Genomic DNA, 21,753 nt, shown 5'->3' on the forward strand with positions numbered 1-21,753 from the left:
AACATTAAGTACACAATAAAACAAATGTTACATGTTTAGTACTAAGAAATCGTTTCATTTTCCTCGAAAAAAAAACGAAACCACATTACTGTACCCAGCCATGTCGTAACAATCCAACAATGTCGTTAGGTATAGCCATTAATGAACCGCTGCTTATTTGTCATGTCTGGTGTATTAATACAATGCAGACTCATCGGTTTATCTGAAGGAAACTCATTGAGCGCTGGACGTCGACCACACAATCGCACCTTTTCGACGAACTGTCATTGACTCCAGTCTTAACAGTGAAAGATGTGGAGACGTGTTCTTTAAAAATGTTTATAAAGTAATTTTACTTCATTTAGGCTTTCAATCATCCTTACGTTTATAGAGACGCATATGTTCTTTGATGCTCCTGAAAAGTAAGAATAGTAAAGATATTTTATAATGTTTTACGAATGCGGCACTGCAGCTACAGGCGCCATACCTCGTTATTTGCCAATGCTATCAAGTATCAACACTATAGCAGTCACTTTAACAGGCTTACAAGTTTAGTACATTTCTCTGTTCGTCCATACACTGTAAATCTAAAGTCACGTTTGGTTAAAGTGTTACATAATAGAGAAAAAAGTAATGAGATAGATTCATGCAAACTCACAAAAAAGTACATTTAACCTAACGTAACCTTTTTTAGAGGGTAGAGCAAAAGCACAAGTTCGTAAATACCTTTTGCGGTGCAGAGCCGCGGCAGACATCGTACATATATCTGATGGATTCCTAAAAGAAAAGCTAGTCGGAAAATTTATTTTAAGAATACAGGACAAATAAGAGAGCTCCTCAGAAGATGTGTTTTAACAGATACATTCTTTACATAATTAATTTTAAACCTCATTAAATTACTATTTAACCACCCACACACTGTATTTCGTTATTTCAAAAGGCAAAATATAACCAAAATACAAACCTGAATACTAAGTGTACTAACGATAAATCATAAGGCTCATTTTAGAAACAATAAAACCAGCAACCTTTTGTAACTGCCTATTTTGGTATGAAGAGTTCTAACGAAGATCACCGTAGGATTATGTGCGTGCAGCCGATGATTCACGCTGAGCCCAGCTGGCGCCGAGCACCGGCCAGCGACCTAGAGCTTTGAAAATTCGTCATCCTTTATGAAAAATATAAGCATTAGGCACCCAGTTATATTTAAACAGACGTGGCGCCAGTTAACGTGGAAAATGTACATTTTATTTAACCTACATAGGTAATACAAAGGCGTTACTTAAAGTTTTATAGGAAAACATTTTTTTATATAATATAGAGTACCAAACGAGCATGCCGTCTACCTGATGGTAAGTGGCTACTGCCGCACATGGACATCTGTAATCAACCCCAGATAGGATTAGATGTTCCTGAGGTCGGCCACAAATGCATCGCTAGTCCTGAGGACTTAGCTGGAACTCCTCGGAAAAGTATGTTTCCCTTACTACACCCATGACACCAGAACACAGTAGCGTTTAACACTGTTGTTATAAGGAGAAATAGTATTAATAGTAGTAGTGTGTCGTGGTGCAGTAGGAGTCGAACCACACAGGGTTCTACCACCTTCAATTTTTTGCAATTACACTTAATATAAAGGTATATTAGTCTCTAGTCAATAATTGATAAACCTCTGTCATCCTTGGGAATTAATTGAAATGCATGTGTGACTTTTACATAATATTCAAGAATTATATCACACCTAAGTGCGAAAACTTACATTAGAGCCTTTTTTATTTTTGAACCAGTTGTAAATGGGAGCTTAATAGCCCTCCCATTTTTTACTGAAATATCATAATTTGCGCATAGATATACTACTAATAACGTCTTTATTAGTGGTATAACTATGCCGTTGCCTATTTCGCCCTATAAACACATTCGGTACAGGGTGAAATTTTAAGTATCGAAGAACAACATATTCAAACGAGTTCCTTAGCCGGGTCAGGAATCGGATGAATTTAATAAAAAAAATTGACCAAATATTGTGCGAACGAGTTTTGGTAATTTTTTGGTTCCGTCAACCCTCACCTTCTGCCTTTCGTCATATTAAAAAAAACTGTCCGTTTTATAAACAAAAACATGAGTATTAACTATTAATGAAATGAAATGAAATATATTTTATTTTATACTTATTAAAAAAACATGATATATTTTTATTTCGGTTTTTAAACGGTTATAGTTTAATATCTCAACAAACGTAGTGATTTATATTTTGTTTAATGGTGACCGAGTGGTGGTGACCAGTATTAAAATATATTTTTAACTAATTGGTTGGTAAGACTGTGTAACTGTCAATACTCAATTTAGTTATTATGACAATATTGACAATCTCTAACTAATCTCACTGCTTATAATTCAGATTTTGCTTCTGGCATTTCAGTTAATACAAAATAACTATTTATCATTTTAGTATACCATCATAATACGAAATAGACAATCTTGTAAGTAATTGTCGTTTTCTATAAGTGTTTGTATGCTAACGTATAGTAAGAATTTAAAAGACAACTCATTGTTTCAGAAAATTGGCGCCAAAACATTGTGACGGGTGAAGTCCAGTGAAGTTCTATTTTATTAAATAATTTAAAATGGAAAGAAAAATGAACAAAGGCCCGCCTCCAAAGAGGTTTAAATCAAATGACGACGACGAAGATGACATGCCATGCAGTTTTGAAGAACAATTAGCGGGAATGGAAGTTGATTTTGATTCTGAACAAATGGTAGGCGAAGGACCTGAAAATCGAACAACAAATACAAAATGGTCTAGACCAGAACCTCCGGAGCTAAATCCCTCAAAGAATTCATTAGTTTTTCAACAACTGGATATAGATCATTATAACGGACCCCCAATGCAAGGTATGCCTGGATCTCAGCTTGGTCCTGTTCCTATTATGCGAATGTATGGTGTTACAATGGATGAGAACTCTGTATGTTGTCATGTTCACGGATTTACACCTTACTTCTATGTTACTGTGCCCCCAAATTTTACTGATTCTTCATGCAATGACTTAAAAACAAATCTTAATAAAGTCATCTTAGAAGATCTTCGTGGCAATAAAGATAAAATTAGAGAGACTGTTTTAGAGGTGAGATTAGTCAAAGCAAAGTCGATCATGTATTACAAAGGAGATAATGAAATTACTTTTGCTAGGGTTTCTGTAGCTTTACCGAGGCTTATAGCAGCAGCGAAAAGGCTTATTGAAAAACAGCCAACATCATTTGGTTTAACAGACCCAAAATTTTATGAGACAAATATAGATTTTGATATTCGCTTCATGGTTGACACTGGGGTTGTTGGCTGTAGTTGGATAGAGTTACCGGCAGGAAAGTGGTCCTTAAGATCAAAAAACAATCAGATAAGTACAGTATCTAGATGTCAGATTGAAGTTGATGTTGCTTGGAACAGTTTTATTGCTCACGCACCAGAAGGAGAATGGTCTAAGGTTGCACCAATCAGAATTTTAAGTTTCGATATAGAATGTGCCGGAAGAAAAGGAGTTTTTCCAGAACCTGATAAGGATCCTGTAATACAGATTGCTTCAATGGTCATCAGACAAGGAGAACTCGAACCTTATTTGAGGAATGTTTTTACTTTAAATACTTGTGCCCCAATTGTGGGGTCACAGGTTCTTAGTTTCCAATCTGAATCTGAAATGTTGTCCAAATGGTCTGACTTCTTCCGTGAATTAGATCCAGATATAATAACAGGCTATAACATCAGCAATTTTGACTGGCCTTATTTGATAAACAGAGCCAAGCATCTCAAAGTAAATAATTTCGATTTCTTAGGAAGAATCAAAGATATTAAGTCTGTTATCAAGGATTCTATTTTGCAATCAAAACAAATGGGGCGGCGTGAAAACAAAAGTATAAATTTTGAAGGAAGGGTTCCTTTTGATTTACTACTGGTGCTAGTGAGAGATTACAAACTGAGATCATATACACTAAATGCTGTCAGTTACCATTTTTTGCAAGAACAAAAGGAAGATGTACATCACAGCATTATTACAGATTTACAAAATGAAAGTGAGCAAACCAGAAGGAGATTAGCCATGTACTGCTTGAAAGATGCATACTTGCCTCTTAAACTTCTGAATAAATTAATGTGCATAATTAATTACATGGAAATGGCTAGAGTGACAGGTGTCCCATTGCTATGCTTATTAACAAGAGGTCAGCAAATCAAAGTTGTGAGCCAGCTTCTGAGGAAAGCTAAAGATGCAGGATATTTAATACCAGCTTATCATGGACAAGGTTCCGATGATCAGTTTGAAGGTGCAACTGTTATTGAGCCCAAAAGAGGATATTATGCTGATCCCATATCAACTTTAGATTTTGCTTCACTGTACCCTAGTATCATGATGGCACACAACTTATGTTACACCACTTTGGTACCTCCTAATTCACAAAGAGAACAAAATTTTAATAATGATGATATTACAGTAACACCAACTAAGAACACATTTGTAAAGGCCCATATCAGGAAAGGATTGTTGCCTGAAATATTAGAGTCACTATTGGCTGCTAGAAAGAAAGCTAAAGCAGATTTGAAAGAAGAAAAGGATCCATTTAAAAGATCTGTACTCGATGGAAGACAATTGGCATTGAAAATAAGTGCTAATTCTGTATATGGGTTTACTGGAGCCCAAGTTGGTAAGTTACCGTGTCTGGAAATATCAGGAAGTGTTACTGCCTATGGCCGAACAATGATTGAATTCACTAAATCTGAAGTAGAGAAAAAGTACACAAAGTCCAATGGATATAAAGAAGATGCAGTTGTTATTTATGGTGACACTGACTCAGTCATGGTTAAGTTTGGAGTAAAAACCCTTGAAGAGAGCATGGAACTAGGCAAAGAGGCTGCTGACTTTGTTAGTTCAAAGTTTGTAAAACCAATTAAATTAGAATTTGAGAAAGTCTACTATCCATACCTTCTTATAAATAAAAAAAGGTATGCAGGTCTCTACTTTACTCGACCTGACAAATATGATAAAATGGATTGCAAGGGAATTGAAACTGTTCGAAGAGACAATTGTCCCCTTGTGTCCAATATGATGAGTACTTGCCTCCAAAAACTATTGATAGATAGAGATCCAGATGGTGCAGTCAACTATGCTAAACAAATAATCAGTGATTTACTTTGCAATAGAATTGATATATCCCAGTTAGTAATAACAAAAGAACTAACTAAAAATGATTATGCTGCTAAGCAAGCTCATGTAGAATTGGCAAATAAAATGAGAAAACGAGATGCAGGTACAGCACCTAAACTTGGTGATAGAGTTCCATATGTATTGTGTTGTGCAGCTAAAAATACTCCAGCTTATATGAAAGCTGAAGATCCCATTTATGTTTTGGAGAACAGTGTACCAATTGATTTTAACTATTACTTAGAAAACCAGTTATCAAAACCACTTCTAAGAATATTTGAACCAATTCTTGGAGAAAAAGCGGAGTCTTTACTACTTAAAGGCGAACACACAAGGACTAAAGCCATGGTAACTTCAAAAGTAGGTGCTTTAGCTGCCTTTACTATGAAAAAAGAAAAGTGTATTGGCTGTAAGACAGTAATGCCTAATAATGCAAAGAAAGCATTATGCAATCATTGTTTGAGTAAAGAAGGTCAGTTATACATTACTGAAGTATTTAAATTAAGGCAACTTCAGGAAAAGTTCTCAAGGCTTTGGACTGAGTGCCAAAGGTGTCAGGGCAGTTTGCATGAGGAAGTTCTATGTACTAATAGGGACTGCACTATTTTCTATATGAGAAAGAAAATGGGAATGGAGTTAGATACTCAAGAAAAAACTGTCCTGAGGTTCGGAGAACCTATCTGGTAATATACTTTGTTTTTAATAAATGTTTAAGCAGTATTCTAAATAAAAATAAACGTTCAATAACATATTTTATTTCTTTTCTCCTATATAAGGTGAACAAAATCATTTACAATAATATATCTTAATTTATTGTTAATTAACTCAACCTAGAAAGCATAGTGGAATGTTGATATTTAAGACAGCAAAGCTTTTATTATGGGTATGTTCAGATATTACATTTAAGTACGTTTTATTACTAAGCAGATCAATTTTGGAATGAGAAAACATTCAACTCAATCAAGACATATCTTAGTTGAACCATTTATCATCAATCATCAAGAAAAACATTACATTATTTGATCATTCACATTAGTTATATTTGCAATGCCACAGATGCTGAAAATATTGATTGTTGTGCAGGTTGTATTATTCTCAAAGTAGATGCCATCCATAACCTAAGGTTACATTTTCTTTGATTAAATCATAGTTTTGAGTCTTAACAATATTATCATATTTAATTTACACCAATTTAACAAGTCAAATTATCACAGAAAATATATTAAATAAAATATAAATGGTATATATTAGGTATATAAATGAAAGCTTTATTATAATTACACAAATAACATTCCTGGATTTATCATTAATACATTTACAGAACCTTTAAAAATATAAATTTGCTACCAATAATTTTATAGTTACAAAATAGAATTCATTGTTTATCAAATTAACATTTACATACTGGATAATAGTAGACAAAGTAATTAGTTCATTAATTTTATGGGAAATTATAGGCTAATACAGCCTCATGACATAAAAGTGCTACGTCTCACACCAAAATATTTTTCAAAATAAGACTTCCGTGTCAGTTTTTGAGTTACGCCCTTAGAAAGTGATTTTGATAAACTTCTACTACTCCAGTATATCCTATAAATTTAATGACAGTGTTTAATTAAAATAATAGTTTTTATAATGTTGAATAAAATAAAGTCGTAATTACTTGTGTTATAAATATTTACATAATGTAAAATTATAAGTACCAACTCGGATTTAAAGTATAAAGCAATATTTTTTTAATATATTATATAGTTATAGCAGAAATCAACAACAAAATTAAACTGCAAATATTTAATTTTTAATTAAACTTTCGAGTTTAAAATATAAAGATCTATTAATGAATACACAACTCATAATTATTATGTCTCCATGAATATTTAAAATGAAAGTAATGAATGTTGCCTATATAAATATAAGGTATGAAATTAACAGTTGACATTCTTAAAAAAGTAAAAGCTTTTATATGTTGCAAAAAAGACTAGCATAATATTTTTACTAAAAAGCAGTAGTAGTATAAAAAAATGTACATTACAATTTTATGAAAAATATACATGAGAATTTTGGAAACAGGTGCATTTTCATCTATTTTCTTGTGATAAGGATCTTGTTAAATTTTGTTTGGAATTCTTATTTGATGTTAGTTGCTTATTAGAATTAATATTGTTTTTTACTAGTGGCACCATAGGGACCGGGGGTTCAAAAAAGGTTGGACTCGTTGCAGGATTATTTGATAATTTCATGATGTCTTCAAGGGTCCTAATGAAAGTGTCACATGTTGCTGTCAGGAGACTGGAGGCATCATCAATTTTCTGAAATGAGAAATAAAACATGTTGAATGTTATTGTTATAATAACCAAACTTTCACATGGAATCTTCCATACTACATGTCCTGATTTTTAAATTTTAGTATTTGCTGTCATACTTTCTTATACAAACCAAGTCATAGTAAAACATACTACAAAATTTTAAGTGTCTTTCCATTTTAGATCATGTTATAAGAGGACTGTGACAGAGGACAGACTGCAGAGGCTTATTTTAAAGTCCTTTTTTTACTCTTTGGGTAAACCAGCAATATACAAAGCTTTAAGTCCACATTTTATTTATTCATTTACTAAGACTGTTTTTCTTTTCTATGCTTCAATTATTCATTTTATAAGAATACTGGCTGACCTGGCAAACGTTGTTGCTGTATAAATAAAAAAATGTTAAGGGTGAACAACCCTTATCACTTAGGGGTATGAAAAATAGATAATAGCTGATTCTCAGACCTACTGAATATACATATAAAATTTGGTGAAAATCTGTAAGGCCGTTTCGGAGGAGTACGGTAACTAAAAAAGCCGATAAAATTATAAAAATTGTATAATTTTTACAGTGGTAACTTCAAGTAACTTCACTTCAACCATATTCAGAATTATTAATAGGTATCCAAGTTATATGCATTCCATAAAATAGTCACCTGTATTTCAGGACCACCTTCAGCTGTTGCTGCACTCTTCACTGCATGCACTTGTTGCATCAAGAGGTCACAATACAGCCTTAATTCTGACTTTTTATGACTTAATGAGTTAGTGTCTTCATATCTTGCACCTGAAATTTAAAAAAAAAATGTTTATCTAATTACCTGCTTAATTAATAAAATGATTTAGTTACTGATTAATAACATATATGTTTTGTTTTATATACCTTATAAAATGCTCATTAATGAAATAGTAATAAAACTACAGTTATTAATGCTCCATTATGTGTTTTAATAAAATTGTAGTATATTGTATTCAAGCATGCAATCCAAGTCATAAGTGGTGACTGCTGCCCATAGACATCTGTTATCAACTCCATAGTTATAGAACATGAGTTTTATCTAAGGCCGAAATAAATTTTACCACTATTACCTATATTCATTTTATATTTACTTTCTCTGTGATTTCTGTGAAAATTCAAGGAGAATTTTACTAAACCCACCTAATGAGTCCACTTTTGTTTGCAAACAAACTTTGGCACTGCCTAAAGCAACAAGCCATTTCTGCCTGTCCTGTGGGGAAGGTGCCCTCAGGTACATGTGCTGCTGACCCGGGATAACCAGATCTAACCGGGTGGTATCAATATTATTCACTGTAAAAGTTAATTTTAAAATTAGAAAAATATTCTTTGGCCGAATGTAACATTACAGCCTACAGGCAAAGGTGTATTAGTAACTTTTTAACCAAGTCATATGAAATTTTCTATAGATTCAAGTCTCGCAATTTGCAAAAAATGATACAAATGATTGCAAAATAAATAAGATAGCCTTACAGGCATAAATAATTTAAATTCTGTTTGACATTGCATTTAAAAAATAATAAACCTTATTACAAATCAAAAAATAATACTTTTATAACTTTATAAGTACATTTTAATAGCAATTAGTTGACTTGTCAATGAGGTATAAATGATAGGTGGCGGCAGTATTAAAGTAAAAGTTGTTTGTCCGGAAAAAATATCATTCTATTTTTAAACAGTGATGTGAGGGACAAATGTATCGTTATTGAAATCAATCATTATTAGGGCGATGTGAAAGTGAAATAAATCAGAACGGAAATAGTTTACCATTAATCTGGCACACGGATACCTTTACAGACCCTTTACATCCTTGAATGACTTCTTCTTGTGATTTATAATAAGACAATATGCCATTATCCAAAACAAACCATCTGGTTTGCCAACCTGCAGCAATAAATTACTTATTACAAAAATGTATTACACTTCCAACACACTTCAATAAACATAATCATACCATTCCAGTAATTTGTCCATTTCCACAATATACCTTCCATATGGGTTGTGTAACAGATCACTTGTGGTTTATTATTTATTTATTATTATTTACAAAACGCAACGCCAGCAAAATTTTACGGAATTCTTCAAATCAAGTGTCATTATTATCTGTCAATTCTGTCATTCTAATTTCATACGTCACACCGGTCATATGTCAAATTTGTTTTTAATATAAAGGCTCTGGATTCCCTCTTTTTGACTTAAAATATTTTTTTCATCATCAATAAAAGATGATTATATGATAACAGATGATAACAGAGGAGCTATTAAATAAACTTGAGCGCTTGCAAAATCTCTGTATTAGATTCATCTTTGGTTTAAGAAAGTTGGATCGCGTTTCCCATTTTCGCAAAGATCTCAAGTGGCTCCCAATCCGTTTTCGCAGGAATACTCGTATCCTCTGTCTCCTTTATATCCTGAAAAGTCCATCTTCTCCCTCTTATCTGAAATAGCGTTTTTCATATATACGGCCTTCTCTGGCACCTTATATATTTCATCTGAAATCCCTTCTTAATATTCTCACAAAACTTCTTTCTACTCCCACTCCTTTTCCGTTCATGCAGTTAGACTATGGAATTCACTACCGCCCCATATTCGTCTTTCTAACAGTATAACTCTTTGTTCAAAAGAAGAGTAAAAGAGCACTACTTATCTCTGTCATAATTAAGTATATATTTGTATGCATATATTATTTATTTATTCATTTATTTGGCAATGGCATATATTATGTGTATATAATTGAATATATGTAGGTACCTATATGATATCTATCTTACCTATCTATTTTGTGCACACTTTATTTGCCTATCATATAAATTTTCTGACCATAGGGGCAGCTGGAAGAAATTCCAAGTTGGAATAAATAGTCCTTTGTACTACATTTCTTTTTAATGCTCTATTTCTTTGTTATATTTCTGTGTACACAAATTTGTAAATAAAAAAAAAGAATAAAGAAAGATATTAAAAAATAAATAGAATAAAATGTTAAGTTAATTTTAAACTACGAAAATAACAAGGATGAGCTAAGTTTTGTGGTGGATATTATTTATTATTTTGTTTGTAAAAAACACTGAACTTAAAAATGTTTCTTTTTGTAAGTCAATAAATATATATGTTTTTACCTATATCTTGTATTGGCAACCATAATACTAATTGAACAAACTTTACAAGTTGAGCGTTTACAATATAATTACTCAATGTTAATATCATTCTGATGATTGAGTTCTATCCTTTTTTAATGATTAAACCATTCCATCACAACATTCAGGTCAATTGGATAACATTAAAATAAATTTTAATATAAATCAATTTATTAAGTAGGTATCATATCTATTCACATAATAGATCTATTTATCTATGTATATAAAAATCTTAAAATAATGCTTATTAAGGCACACACTACATTACTTATTACAGTGAACATTTAGGACGGAATTATTACAAAGAGATTCTTAATAACGTCTTAAAAATAATGCTTTATTACGGCACAAACTACAATATTCTTACTACAGTGAACAAAAAATGGATGGAATTATTACAAAAGAATTCTTAATAACAAACATAATTAAGTATAAATGTACATAATTACATGAAAATAGCAACCAAAATATATCAGACTTGTCAAAAATAGAATTGTAAATACATATGACAAAAAAGTAAAAATGGCATTTATTACAAAAAGTAATAATTGGACGGATTTAATAACTTATTTAGTGATTCTCAAATCATTAAAATTATTCACCTACAATGTCTCAAAGATTTTTTAGAATTATTTTGATTTGTAGCTACATAAATTGTAATATTATCAATTAAATCGATTTCTTTATCCAATCCAATATAAATCCTATACTAAATCTTGTTTGAATAGAAATCTTGTTCCTCATAATTATGGAGACTTGTAAATTATTTGATAAGATTTATATGTATTCTTATATAAAGTCACTTTGACTGAATTCTTATTTAAAACCCAGAATCCACAATAAAAATGCTCCACCCAACAGTAGACCAATAACTGGTTTAGCGCTGGAGCTTTCACTCTGAAAAAAAAATGAGATTATATTAATTTTCTAACCTTCTTACTGCTCATGTTATAAAATATGTTAACACATAATATTTCTTTCAAATCATCTATCTCTAGATGTATTAATAAGAATGTCTCAAATTCTACTGCCAAAAACTATAATTGATATTACGATAAGGTTTTTTTTTATAATAAAGAAGTAGCAGACGAGCGTGCAGTCCACCTGATACTAAGTAAGTAAGTGGCTACTGCCGCCCATGGACATCTGTAATCAATACCAGATAGGATTAGATATCCCTACCTGAGGTCAGCCACAGATGCGCCCCTACCCCTGAGGACAAAGCTGGAACGCCTCTGAAAAGTCTGTCTCCCTTACCAAACCCTTCAGAATGGAACACAGCAGCGCCTAACACTGCTGTTATTAGGTAGAAATAGGTGTGGCGGTGGTGCCGCCGGAGTCGAACCACAAAGGGTTCTACCACCTAATATTAAGGTGTACGTATAATGAGAAAGGAAATTATAACATTTGGGGATTAATTTTTATGTATTATAAATATTTTTGTAAAAGGGAATACATTCCTTATACCCCACATAAAAGTATTAAGAGCTGCATCTTGAATACAAACTAAAAGATTTGTATGTCTTTTGTTTATCACTGATGTGAACAGCTGGATTATTTATGTACTAAATTTGTCATATATTATATTTATTACATTATCCATATGTAACCCTCAGGATTCTAAAGATGTCATAAAATTTAAGGTTTCCTCTATTTCAGAATCAAAAATGTCTTTTTATAATTTAACAAGTCATAATAGGATAACCAGGAAAATATTTTACGAGAGAGACACTTTTTTGAGGGATCCTAATACACATAAGTCACTCCTTTACCCAGGAAGATGCCACATATGTGGCCTACTTCAGGTGGAAGACATTCCTATCCAGGGTTGATCGTAGGACTGACGCAAATTGGGACTTTTACCCAATCTGGGGATGATTATACAGGTCAATGCGTGGCAGCAGCCACTTATCTTCAGTATGCTCATACAAGATCATGCTTCTATGCTAACTCTATAATATAAAAAAAACTTACAATAATATAGTAGTTGCAACGGTCACCCATACAGCAATCAGAACACACCCAGTCTTGGTACCAGATGTGAGTGCACAGGGGCATATAACGGAGTCTCGTAGTAGCACATTCAGTCTTATTTGAACACCGTTTCGATATATAGTACTGTTTCTTTGCTCCCTGGGACCAGTATGGAGTACTGCCCCATTTGATTTCGGTCAAGCAAACATCTTGGTTATAGTCACATGTTTTTATTGTTTTCACGCATTTTTCATTATTGTCTTCTTGATTTTCACATACGTAGCATTCTAGCCCAATAACTGTAAAAATAATGTTATTGTTGTTAATGTATTTACTAACATTATACACTAGATACTAGAGCAGTTACTGAGAAGAAAAAGCTTATTGAGTAAAAGTAAAACAAAAATGTTTGAAAATAGTAAAAATAACGATACAAATACCTCTAACAATCGAAGCAAGAACGACTGTTGATATTATACCAATAATATAATTTCTACGCATGGTGCCGATCTATACAAGTTATTACTCTCTTTTTAAATCAATATTTTATATAGAAATAATACCTTAGATACACTATCTCACATATAAATAAAATGTTTAAAATCAAAACATAACGCACAGCCCTTAACACAGGGTGTGGCAGTGGCAGTGACAGAACAAATCGTTTATGGCAGTTACTTTTAGTTTTAGTGTTACCATACCAATAATGTTATTATTTATAATTAATAATCTGTGACAAGGTGTCACCACATGTTAAATTCTGTAATTTTAATATTATACAATGTCCTTTGTACTTATGTATATAATTATAATTATTGTATTCACTAACTGTAAAAATCTTAAAAAAGCTAGAAAATTTCTTGCAAGAGCTTTTTCACTTCCCCGTGGAGAAGTATGTATTAAAGCTTGTGTATGATAAATAAAAATAAATATTAAGTACTAAAAAAACTAATAATATTTTATATAACCCACAGAAATCTTATATAGTTGGTTTCATAAAGTTTCATAAAATGTTCCGTCCCATTACATGGCATAATGTTACATCTGATCATATGAATATACAATAATAAGACGTCGCGTTTGGTTTCATTTCGTCGGATAGTCCTTACGTTACATTACTTCGGTCCTTAATCACATTACACGTATAAAACACATCGTTGTACTCTTTTTATTCCCACCCAATACTTAATATGAGTATTTAACCAAGACTTCGATTTCGATCAATCGAATCGATTGCACGATCTTTATTACATCTCAAAGAAGATATAATCTAGCCTTTAATGCATTTTATGTCAATTTTTAATCCCTAAACGATCCACCATAGGTCCTGCATGTAGATTTCGATTTATATGGGTGCTTATATGGGTGGTTTATATGGGTGCTCCCGATATCAAAGATCGACCCCATCGACTCGATCGAATGTAAAAAAATTGTATATCATGGTATACCCATGGTGATACAAAGAAATTTAGGGTAAAACTCTAAACTCATAATTATCTCGTTTTTGCTTATTTTGAGAACAAAAGATAAACAAAGAAACCAATAAAGTTTTATAAATTAAAATGTTGATATGATTTTTTGGACTTGATACGACGTTTTAAATATCTATTATCTTCAATGTTACTGTAAGTGCATTATTACAGATACACTGTTAGAGGCCTCCTAAACGGTCAATTATATTGTGCAATATTATTGACCATTTAGGGGTAATTTTGAAAATTGTGCAATGATTAACCGAAAGTTTGAGCGAGTTTTTCATTGCACTATATTTTTCTTATTCTCAATCTATAGATACTTTAATCCGAACGAATACGAAAACATTGTGCAATTCGTAATATAGTGGAATATAATTGCTCGTTTGGAGTCAGAGCGCCTTCCAATCTTGTTGTACATTAAAAAGTATAGTACAATGTTATTGAAGGTCTACAGGCCGCCTCAGAAAAAAGAATATTAATAGACAAAGAGCAAAGTAAATAATACACGAAACGGGTACATAAACAAATGTAGAGAAGGGTGTAAATTGACATGTTGGCAACCCAGTCATCTCCGACAGCGACACTGAAAGTGGAGAGTTGGAAATTATGTGTGCGTAAAAAAATTACAGCGGCTTGTGTGACTTTTCGTGGATGACTGCTTTATACCAACAACTTAGCACCCTTGGATATTTATTAAATGTGGAGGATCTTAACAAACATGTTTAGTTACAAATTATCTGCCACAATTTTATTGTTAGTAAGTAAAACAACCAATTGTACCACCTCAGCTTGAGAATTCGGTACACGTACATGGAATTCACAGTTGATTTTACGGCTCAAATTGAATAATTAATTCGTTTATGATTACGGCAAATTGTTATGTTTCAGATATGCTATAGTTTTTACAATCCAACCGATAGCGGTGCCGTGCAAATTACACAGAATAACTTGGATATGGTATTGGGTATGTTATTCGTTTGTTTGATTGTGTTGTAAATGGTGTAATTGTATGATTAATGTATTCGATAACATTGTTTTCAGCGTCCAACGAGGTAGTATTTATCAATTTTTACGCGGATTGGTGTAAATTTAGTAATATGCTGATGCCAATATTCGACGAGGCGGCAGACAACGTGTCGAAAGCCGGTTACGACCCCGGCAAGGTGGTGATGGGCAAGGTGGACTGCGACAAGGAAGGCGCCATCGCCACCAGATTTTTTATCACCAAATATCCAACTCTGAAACTCTTCCGTAATGGCTTGCCAGCCAAAAAAGAATATAGAGGTATTTTCCTTATTTTACATTCATTAATCATTAAAACGAATGCTAGTCAATTCTTAGTAGGCTGATATCAATTTTTTATCTTTAATGGTCAAAACATGTATTGGAATATAGTATGAGTGTAAACATGTTATAAAAACATTAAATCCTGCACAAATCGTGTATTACAGCAATAATAACAAATGGAATTTACATAGAGTATTTGAAATTATTATGGTAGATTTGCTTTTAAAAATCAGTTGTATAAAAATAAATAGTTGTTAAGTTGTGGAGAGACACCCATTCACAGCTGTGGGACAAAATGTATTGAACACAATGTTTACTACACTACAAATATAACAATGATAAATTCATTAACAGACATAGTTCAATTTGACGCTACATAGTTGTTAGAAGTTAATTAATTTGTGGTTAGAGTAATACTCATCATTTAAGATTAGTATTACTTAGCTTGCCTCATCACTCGCAAGTTTTCTTTTATATTGTTATATGCAAATGATTCATTAATAAGTGAATCATTTTTGAAATACAATGCATCTCATTCCTATATGCATTTTATTGTCCCGACTTGGTATTATATAATTATGTTTACACTTATAGCAAAGACTGTGTAATGGAAAAATTTAATGCAAATTTAAGATATATTTATTCAGTTGCTTAATGATTTTTTGTAGTATCATAATGAAAGTAGTATAAAATGAACAACCAAAAGCCATCGCTGAAATAAATTTTACATTGATAGTCACCAAAACATTCATTCACAAATTCAGAGTATGTATTTTAAAAAGAATGCTTAACTTTTAGCTGTCCAGCCGAACTCGGCCGAAGATGCCCGAGTGCGCCTTACCAAACTTTTTACTTGACACCGAGAAGTCACTGAATAGAAATGTCATAATTTTATTTTTTTGTACTAGTGACGTGAAGGAATATGTTGTATCGGTAAAATAGGTTCACATACTACATATTAAAAGTATTTTTAGCCACATATAATACGTAGAAAATTTAAAATATATACAAGTCTGGGCTGGGCATCTAACTTTTAAATTAAGATGAAATATTGTCCATTTTGAAACATTTTTGTGTATTTTAAATTTCAGGGCAACGGTCTGTTGAAGCCTTTGCGGAGTTTATTAAGAAGCAGTTAGTGGACAATATTGTGCAGTTTGGCTCTATTAGAGAGCTACAAGACTTGAGTGAGGAGAAACGACACATTATTGCATACATGGACAGGCGTGATCAACCAGAGTATGAGAATCTAAGGAAAGTGGCAGCCAGTCTTAAGGATGAGTGTCTCTTCCATGCAGGTTTTGGTGATGCATCACAACAGATGCATCCACCTGGTAAGTTTCATTGAAATACCTATCACTGTATCTTAATCAACCCATATATAGTCCACTGCTCTGGCCAAGTGCATCTTGCTAGACTTCTCATATATATCATTGACAACATTTTTTTTAAGATCCCTCACATATGCAGGTTTCCTGAAAATATTACACTTCATTGTTAAAGCAAGTGATAATTAACTTAAAATACGCATATTATAATTCCGAAAAAGTAGCTGCATGCCAGGGATTCAATCCTCGAATCTCTCGATTAAGAGGCTGAGTTTCACCCACTGGGCTATTACTACATAAAAATCCATAAAAACGGATAAATAGTTTTTCTGCACAATTTGCTTTTTATACTATCTGTAACAATAAAAAAAATGTGAACCAATAAAATTTAATATTAAACTCATAAAAATATCACTTAAATGTACCAATATAAAAAATTGATAAGGTGATGAATTGCATTGTTATCTTATTTAATCTTTGAATTAGGTTTGTTTATTTATACATTGAGGCTTTTGTTTGACAATTATGTCTTTAGATAAAAGATATGAAGTTTGTGTAATTTGTGTACAAACTCTAATTTATGATTATTATAATATTATGTAATTATGTAATAAATATGCATTTCAAATATGCTGTTCTGCTGTTGGTTGAGTTTTTGAAAATAAGTGGTCTGGATTTTTTGTAAAAATTAAGAAAATGACATTATTAGCAACCTTTTCCTTTTCACTCATTAATTACAAGACACATAATATACAAATAATTTAAACAATCCTACAGTGGCATACTCACAAAAGGTTATTTCATCTAGGCACTGCAAGGGTAGTGTAGGTAGCTCAAGTGTAGTGTCTCTAGGTGGGTGCAAGCTAAGAATAGTTACGTAGTACAGTTGAATTCACAAGGAGGGGTGGTAACATGTGATAGCCAATTCAGATAGGACAATCGACAAAACAACGAGTTAATTTATTATCTTTAAATGTTTCAAGAGTGACTAAAGAGTGTAATAGATAAAATTAAAAAGTATATATAACTGCACAAAACAATTACTAAATACTTCAACATTTCAGGCCAAGCAATTGTTGTCTTCCGAACTGACAGAAAGACTTCTACTGAACCTGATGAAACCTTCCGTGGGAATGTTAATAGTTTTGATGAGTTGTACGCATGGGTGACTGATAAATGTATACCTCTGGTCAGAGAAATTAACTTTGAGAATGCTGAAGAACTTACAGAGGAGGGTCTGCCATTCTTGATCCTCTTCCATGATCCATCTGACACTGAAAGTGTTAAGAAATATAAAGAAGTTGTCACTAGAGAGCTGTTGTCTGAAAAACGTGAGTAACGACAATAAGTTTATACATCTACCTTTAATTGTATATCTCCACTGATTTGACATGTACAGTTTACGGATGTGAATATGTTGTTCCCTATTTTTTATGTATTGGAAGTAGTCAGAGTATGAAACCCAATGCAATGAAAAATAGGGCAGGAGTCCTAAATTTTACACAATTTCAAGTTATTACTACTTACTTCTAGTATCAAGTAATTGTCAAATGTGTATTGGTAGGAAAAATGTTGAATAGATTTATCATTCAATAACGGGCATTAATCTCTTCTATTTTTTAACTGTTGTATAAAAATTACTATTGTAAATTATTTTATCATGTATTTATTAAAGTGAATTTATTTTTGATTTTCAGACAAAATAAACTTTTTGACTGCGGACGGATTTAAGTTCTCGCATCCCCTCCACCATTTAGGACGGTCTGTAAACGACCTGCCAGTTATTGCTATAGATTCCTTCCGCCACATGTACCTCTTCCCTGAATATAGTGATATGGAGAAACCCGGCAAGTTGCAGCAGTTCATACATGACTTGCAGTCGGGCAAGTTGCACAGGTGAGATCACCCAAAATGTGTTATTAGTAGTTCGGGCACTTAAGTATTTTGATGGGTAATTGAAACATTTCACAAAGGTTTTGTGGTCTCTTGGAATAAGGTTGAGATGATAAATTATTATACCGAAAAAAAAAACACTATAAATTGTCACTTAATCGTTATTTTATAATTGTGGCTTTATAAATAAAACACTCGACGATATTCCACCGAGCACGTGTAGCGCGTGCGCATCAGTCGGAGGATACGATCGAACTGACTGACGTTACTATATTTGTTTCGAGAGGGTAGTGGTAAAAAATCACATTTAGCACACTAGTGTGATATCAACGATTTCTATGACGTTCCGTGAATATATGATGAATATATTTTAAATTATTCTTAGCGTATAAAACCAAATTTATTTTCATAGAATGTGGCATTTTGAACATTAATATTTTTCTTTTCAGAGAGTTCCATTATGGCCCAGACCCTCCTGCAATAGACAATGAAATCAAAGTCACCACGCCACCAGAGTCTACATTCAAGAAGCTAGCACCATCGAAGAACAGATATACACTGTTGAGAGATGAGTTATAAAATTTGATTTTGTTAGGACATGAAATTGGGTGTGTGTGAAACTACATCTGCATTTATCGTTCAACCTACTGCTTAAAACTGGTTTCAACTAGTTCTGACCGGCAGTGTCTTTCTGGTACTAACCATTGAAAATCTATAGAATAGTACACTTAATATTATATTAACTATGATCAATTTGTAGGTCTGAAAACCCCAAAGTAATACGACATTCTATCAACTAAAAATAAAAACTACCAACCACGCTTTTGTAGTTCATCAAACTAAAAAGTAGTCATCCTTACAATCAAGTAACTTTGCCATGAACATTATCCCGACAATTAACGCCATCTAGCGATTCGATGGTAAACTTTGTAGATCGATAACAACATCACTTGACTAAATAGTTATTATTTTGTCCGCAACACATTGCCGCGGCGTCATCTACCTCGAACACCGCCTAGAAAATCGTTAATCCTGGTAATCCAGATAAGGACAATAAGACAAAATTATTAAAATCGTGTATTGTCATTGGTTCTTTATATTTTTTTAATTTAGTAAATAAACTAGCCATTCACAGTGGGTAAAAATCTAGTTCAAAGATTCCGTTACATACATACCTACAGGTCAAGCTAATAAAATGTAATACTTTTAGATAATATAGTTTGAGAATGTATTAACCTTACCAGTGAAACCTCACTACTACTATACAACAGTGACTACATTTAAGTTAAAATTTGTTTTAAATCTCTTTATACCTCACCTAATCCTTTTGTAATAAGTGTGATTTATTGTTGAAAGCTGTAAACAATAGTATGTTGTATGAACAATCCTATATCATTAACTCTTCCATACCACTGTTCAATATATGTGGCATATAAGTTTTTGGTGTTACCATGGTAGCTAAATAAAACTCCCCTTTTGGACTATGTTACATAAAATCTATAGAAGTGTGTAGACTGCATGTCTGTTTTTATTTTAATACTTATGTTATATTTTGATATGATGGAGCACAAAATAATATCTGCAATAATTTAGCCGTAGTTATTATGAAATGTTTAAAATTTAATGAGCAGTCAGAGGGTTGAACGATATCACAACACTATGCTAGTACTTGAAATCAAGATACTATATGTAATATCTCATTTTATCTTTTTGTTATATTAATGTTCTTTATCTATAAATTATAACTGTGTTTCCTTGTTTGTTTCTATATTTTTCAAATGTTTGTCATATACAATAATGATCTATAGTCTGATTCATAATTAGGTGTCCAAAATGTAAACAAAGAAATGTCATTGTCAAAATTCGATGACAGGTATTGCAAACCTTACAAATTAACAAGAAACGAAAACTTTCACAAATTTCAACATAAAACAAAAACTTAATAACTGCACACAATTTAAAAAACGCGCTATGAAAACTAGAAAAAATTCGAGTTCGATCACGATCAAGAAAATGAATAATATCAACTACGAAACTTAAAAATGGCGGCACAAAAAATGTTTTGGATGCCGATTGTGTGACCATTATCACAATTTAATTTTCTCTTATAAATCTTGTTTTTTATTATCATTACTGTATGAAATGAAATTGAGTTAATATAAATATTGGAAAATGTGAATTGATTTTAATTTATTTAGATTATTATTTTATTATCGATGTATTAATTTAATATTGTCAAAAATAAGAAACTGCCATTTGACACATATTTTCTTCATAGGTCAACACCTTTGTTTACATTTTGGACACCTAATTATGAATCGGACTATATAATGTGAACAATTTAGTTTTTTATATTTATTAATAGTGTAATTTTCATTGTCAGTTATAACTTGTCTCGTGTATAAAATATTAATTATTTTGAAATTCCTTACGATTTATTTATATAGATATTATCTGCAGATGGAGGTTAATAAATGTGTAATGTATTATACAGTCCGAAAATGTTTTGTATTTTTACAAAAGTAGAAGTGTAAATATATGACTGAGGGTAAATACAATTTTGTTTTTTGTATTTTCTTTTCTTTCTTTCTTTGCATGGTATTTTCATTTTTCTTATCGTCTATTTGGAAGGTGCAGTTAGTTATAGATTAAATAGGATAATAGTATATAGTGGTGATAAAGCATTTAAATGAAAAGAAAACATCAATTATTTAACATATTAAAAAGGTATTTTTTATCAATTTCCACTTAAACACTTTAAATATGTCTCTTCTAGTTTACTTACAATTATTATTATTAAAATAATTAATTAGTAAAATAGTTCAAAATTAACATAGTTGTGTATTGTCTAATGAAACATGTTTCAATTTGCCCTTGATTAAAAAATGTCTAATCATATGTTAACTCTTACCTTTGATATTCTTGAACATATTTTTTGTGGATCTAATTTACGAAAAAATAAAAATAATGCGTTAAAAGCAATATCGAATACTTTGTTTTTATGAGTAAATAATATTTAATATTTTGTGTAATTAACTTTATTTATTTTATAATATATTAAAATGACGGCACGCGAAAATGTGATTCATTCCGTATTCCACATAAATTATTTAAGTGCCAGATTACTAATTATAATAATCTATTATATATTTTAACTTTGCTTCACTATGCACTGATT

The 21,753-nt window shown here is 31.7% G+C and overlaps 4 protein-coding genes across 4 annotated transcripts; 2 read left to right on the forward strand and 2 right to left on the reverse strand.

Moving 5' to 3' along the window:
- Positions 1-2,331: 2,331 nt before the first annotated feature.
- On the forward strand, positions 2,332-5,912 carry PolD1 (DNA polymerase delta 1, catalytic subunit). The gene is made up of 2 exons (XM_073088281.1): positions 2,332-2,459; positions 2,537-5,912. The coding sequence occupies exon 2, from the start codon at positions 2,604-2,606 to the stop codon at positions 5,850-5,852; it is 3,249 nt and encodes a 1,082-aa protein (XP_072944382.1). The 5' UTR covers positions 2,332-2,459; positions 2,537-2,603; the 3' UTR covers positions 5,853-5,912.
- LOC140753573 (pleckstrin homology domain-containing family A member 3) lies at positions 5,905-9,586 on the reverse strand. Its single transcript, XM_073088282.1, has 5 exons — positions 9,439-9,586; positions 9,252-9,368; positions 8,628-8,777; positions 8,125-8,255; positions 5,905-7,474 (listed from the first exon to the last, which is right to left on the reverse strand). Exons 1-5 carry the CDS (start codon positions 9,476-9,478, stop codon positions 7,244-7,246), a joined length of 669 nt encoding a protein of 222 aa, XP_072944383.1. The 5' UTR covers positions 9,479-9,586; the 3' UTR covers positions 5,905-7,243.
- Positions 9,587-10,771: 1,185 nt separating this feature from the next.
- Positions 10,772-13,257, reverse strand: LOC140753574 (UPAR/Ly6 domain-containing protein cold). The gene is made up of 3 exons (XM_073088283.1): positions 13,033-13,257; positions 12,593-12,891; positions 10,772-11,515 (listed from the first exon to the last, which is right to left on the reverse strand). The coding sequence occupies exons 1-3, from the start codon at positions 13,091-13,093 to the stop codon at positions 11,435-11,437; spliced, it is 441 nt and encodes a 146-aa protein (XP_072944384.1). The 5' UTR covers positions 13,094-13,257; the 3' UTR covers positions 10,772-11,434.
- Positions 13,258-14,618: 1,361 nt separating this feature from the next.
- LOC140752985 (endoplasmic reticulum resident protein 44) lies at positions 14,619-20,383 on the forward strand. Its single transcript, XM_073087327.1, has 7 exons — positions 14,619-14,824; positions 14,956-15,031; positions 15,109-15,351; positions 16,446-16,688; positions 17,747-18,013; positions 18,380-18,578; positions 19,025-20,383. The coding sequence occupies exons 1-7, from the start codon at positions 14,765-14,767 to the stop codon at positions 19,152-19,154; spliced, it is 1,218 nt and encodes a 405-aa protein (XP_072943428.1). The 5' UTR covers positions 14,619-14,764; the 3' UTR covers positions 19,155-20,383.
- Positions 20,384-21,753: the final 1,370 nt, after the last annotated feature.

The sequence above is a fragment of the Epargyreus clarus genome, unplaced genomic scaffold (assembly GCF_041222505.1).
Source record: "Epargyreus clarus isolate Ecla_fem2 unplaced genomic scaffold, WU_Ecla_fem_2.2 ptg000026l, whole genome shotgun sequence".
In the NCBI taxonomy this organism is placed as follows: Eukaryota; Metazoa; Arthropoda; class Insecta; order Lepidoptera; family Hesperiidae; genus Epargyreus; species Epargyreus clarus.

What these genes read in the sequence shown, in the direction of transcription:
- PolD1 (XM_073088281.1), top strand. Translation starts at nt 2,604, where the DNA reads ATGGAAAGAAAAATGAACAAAGGCCCGCCTCCAAAGAGGTTTAAATCA.
- LOC140753573 (XM_073088282.1), bottom strand. Translation starts at nt 9,478, where the DNA reads ATGGAAGGTATATTGTGGAAATGGACAAATTACTGGAATG. An exon ending in ATGGACAAATTACTGGAATG is followed by an intron (nt 9,369 to 9,438) that starts GTATGATTATGT and finishes TTATTGCTGCAG; the next exon opens with GTTGGCAAACCAGATGGTTT. An exon ending in AACAAAAGTGGACTCATTAG is followed by an intron (nt 8,256 to 8,627) that starts GTGGGTTTAGTA and finishes TTTAAATTTCAG; the next exon opens with GTGCAAGATATGAAGACACT.
- LOC140753574 (XM_073088283.1), bottom strand. Translation starts at nt 13,093, where the DNA reads ATGCGTAGAAATTATATTATTGGTATAATATCAACAGTCGTTCTTGCT. An exon ending in TCTTGCTTCGATTGTTAGAG is followed by an intron (nt 12,892 to 13,032) that starts GTATTTGTATCG and finishes TTATTTTTACAG; the next exon opens with TTATTGGGCTAGAATGCTAC. An exon ending in GTTGCAACTACTATATTATT is followed by an intron (nt 11,516 to 12,592) that starts GTAAGTTTTTTT and finishes TTTTTTTTTCAG; the next exon opens with AGTGAAAGCTCCAGCGCTAA.
- LOC140752985 (XM_073087327.1), top strand. Translation starts at nt 14,765, where the DNA reads ATGTGGAGGATCTTAACAAACATGTTTAGTTACAAATTATCTGCCACA. An exon ending in TAACTTGGATATGGTATTGG is followed by an intron (nt 15,032 to 15,108) that starts GTATGTTATTCG and finishes CATTGTTTTCAG; the next exon opens with CGTCCAACGAGGTAGTATTT. An exon ending in AGCCAAAAAAGAATATAGAG is followed by an intron (nt 15,352 to 16,445) that starts GTATTTTCCTTA and finishes TTTAAATTTCAG; the next exon opens with GGCAACGGTCTGTTGAAGCC.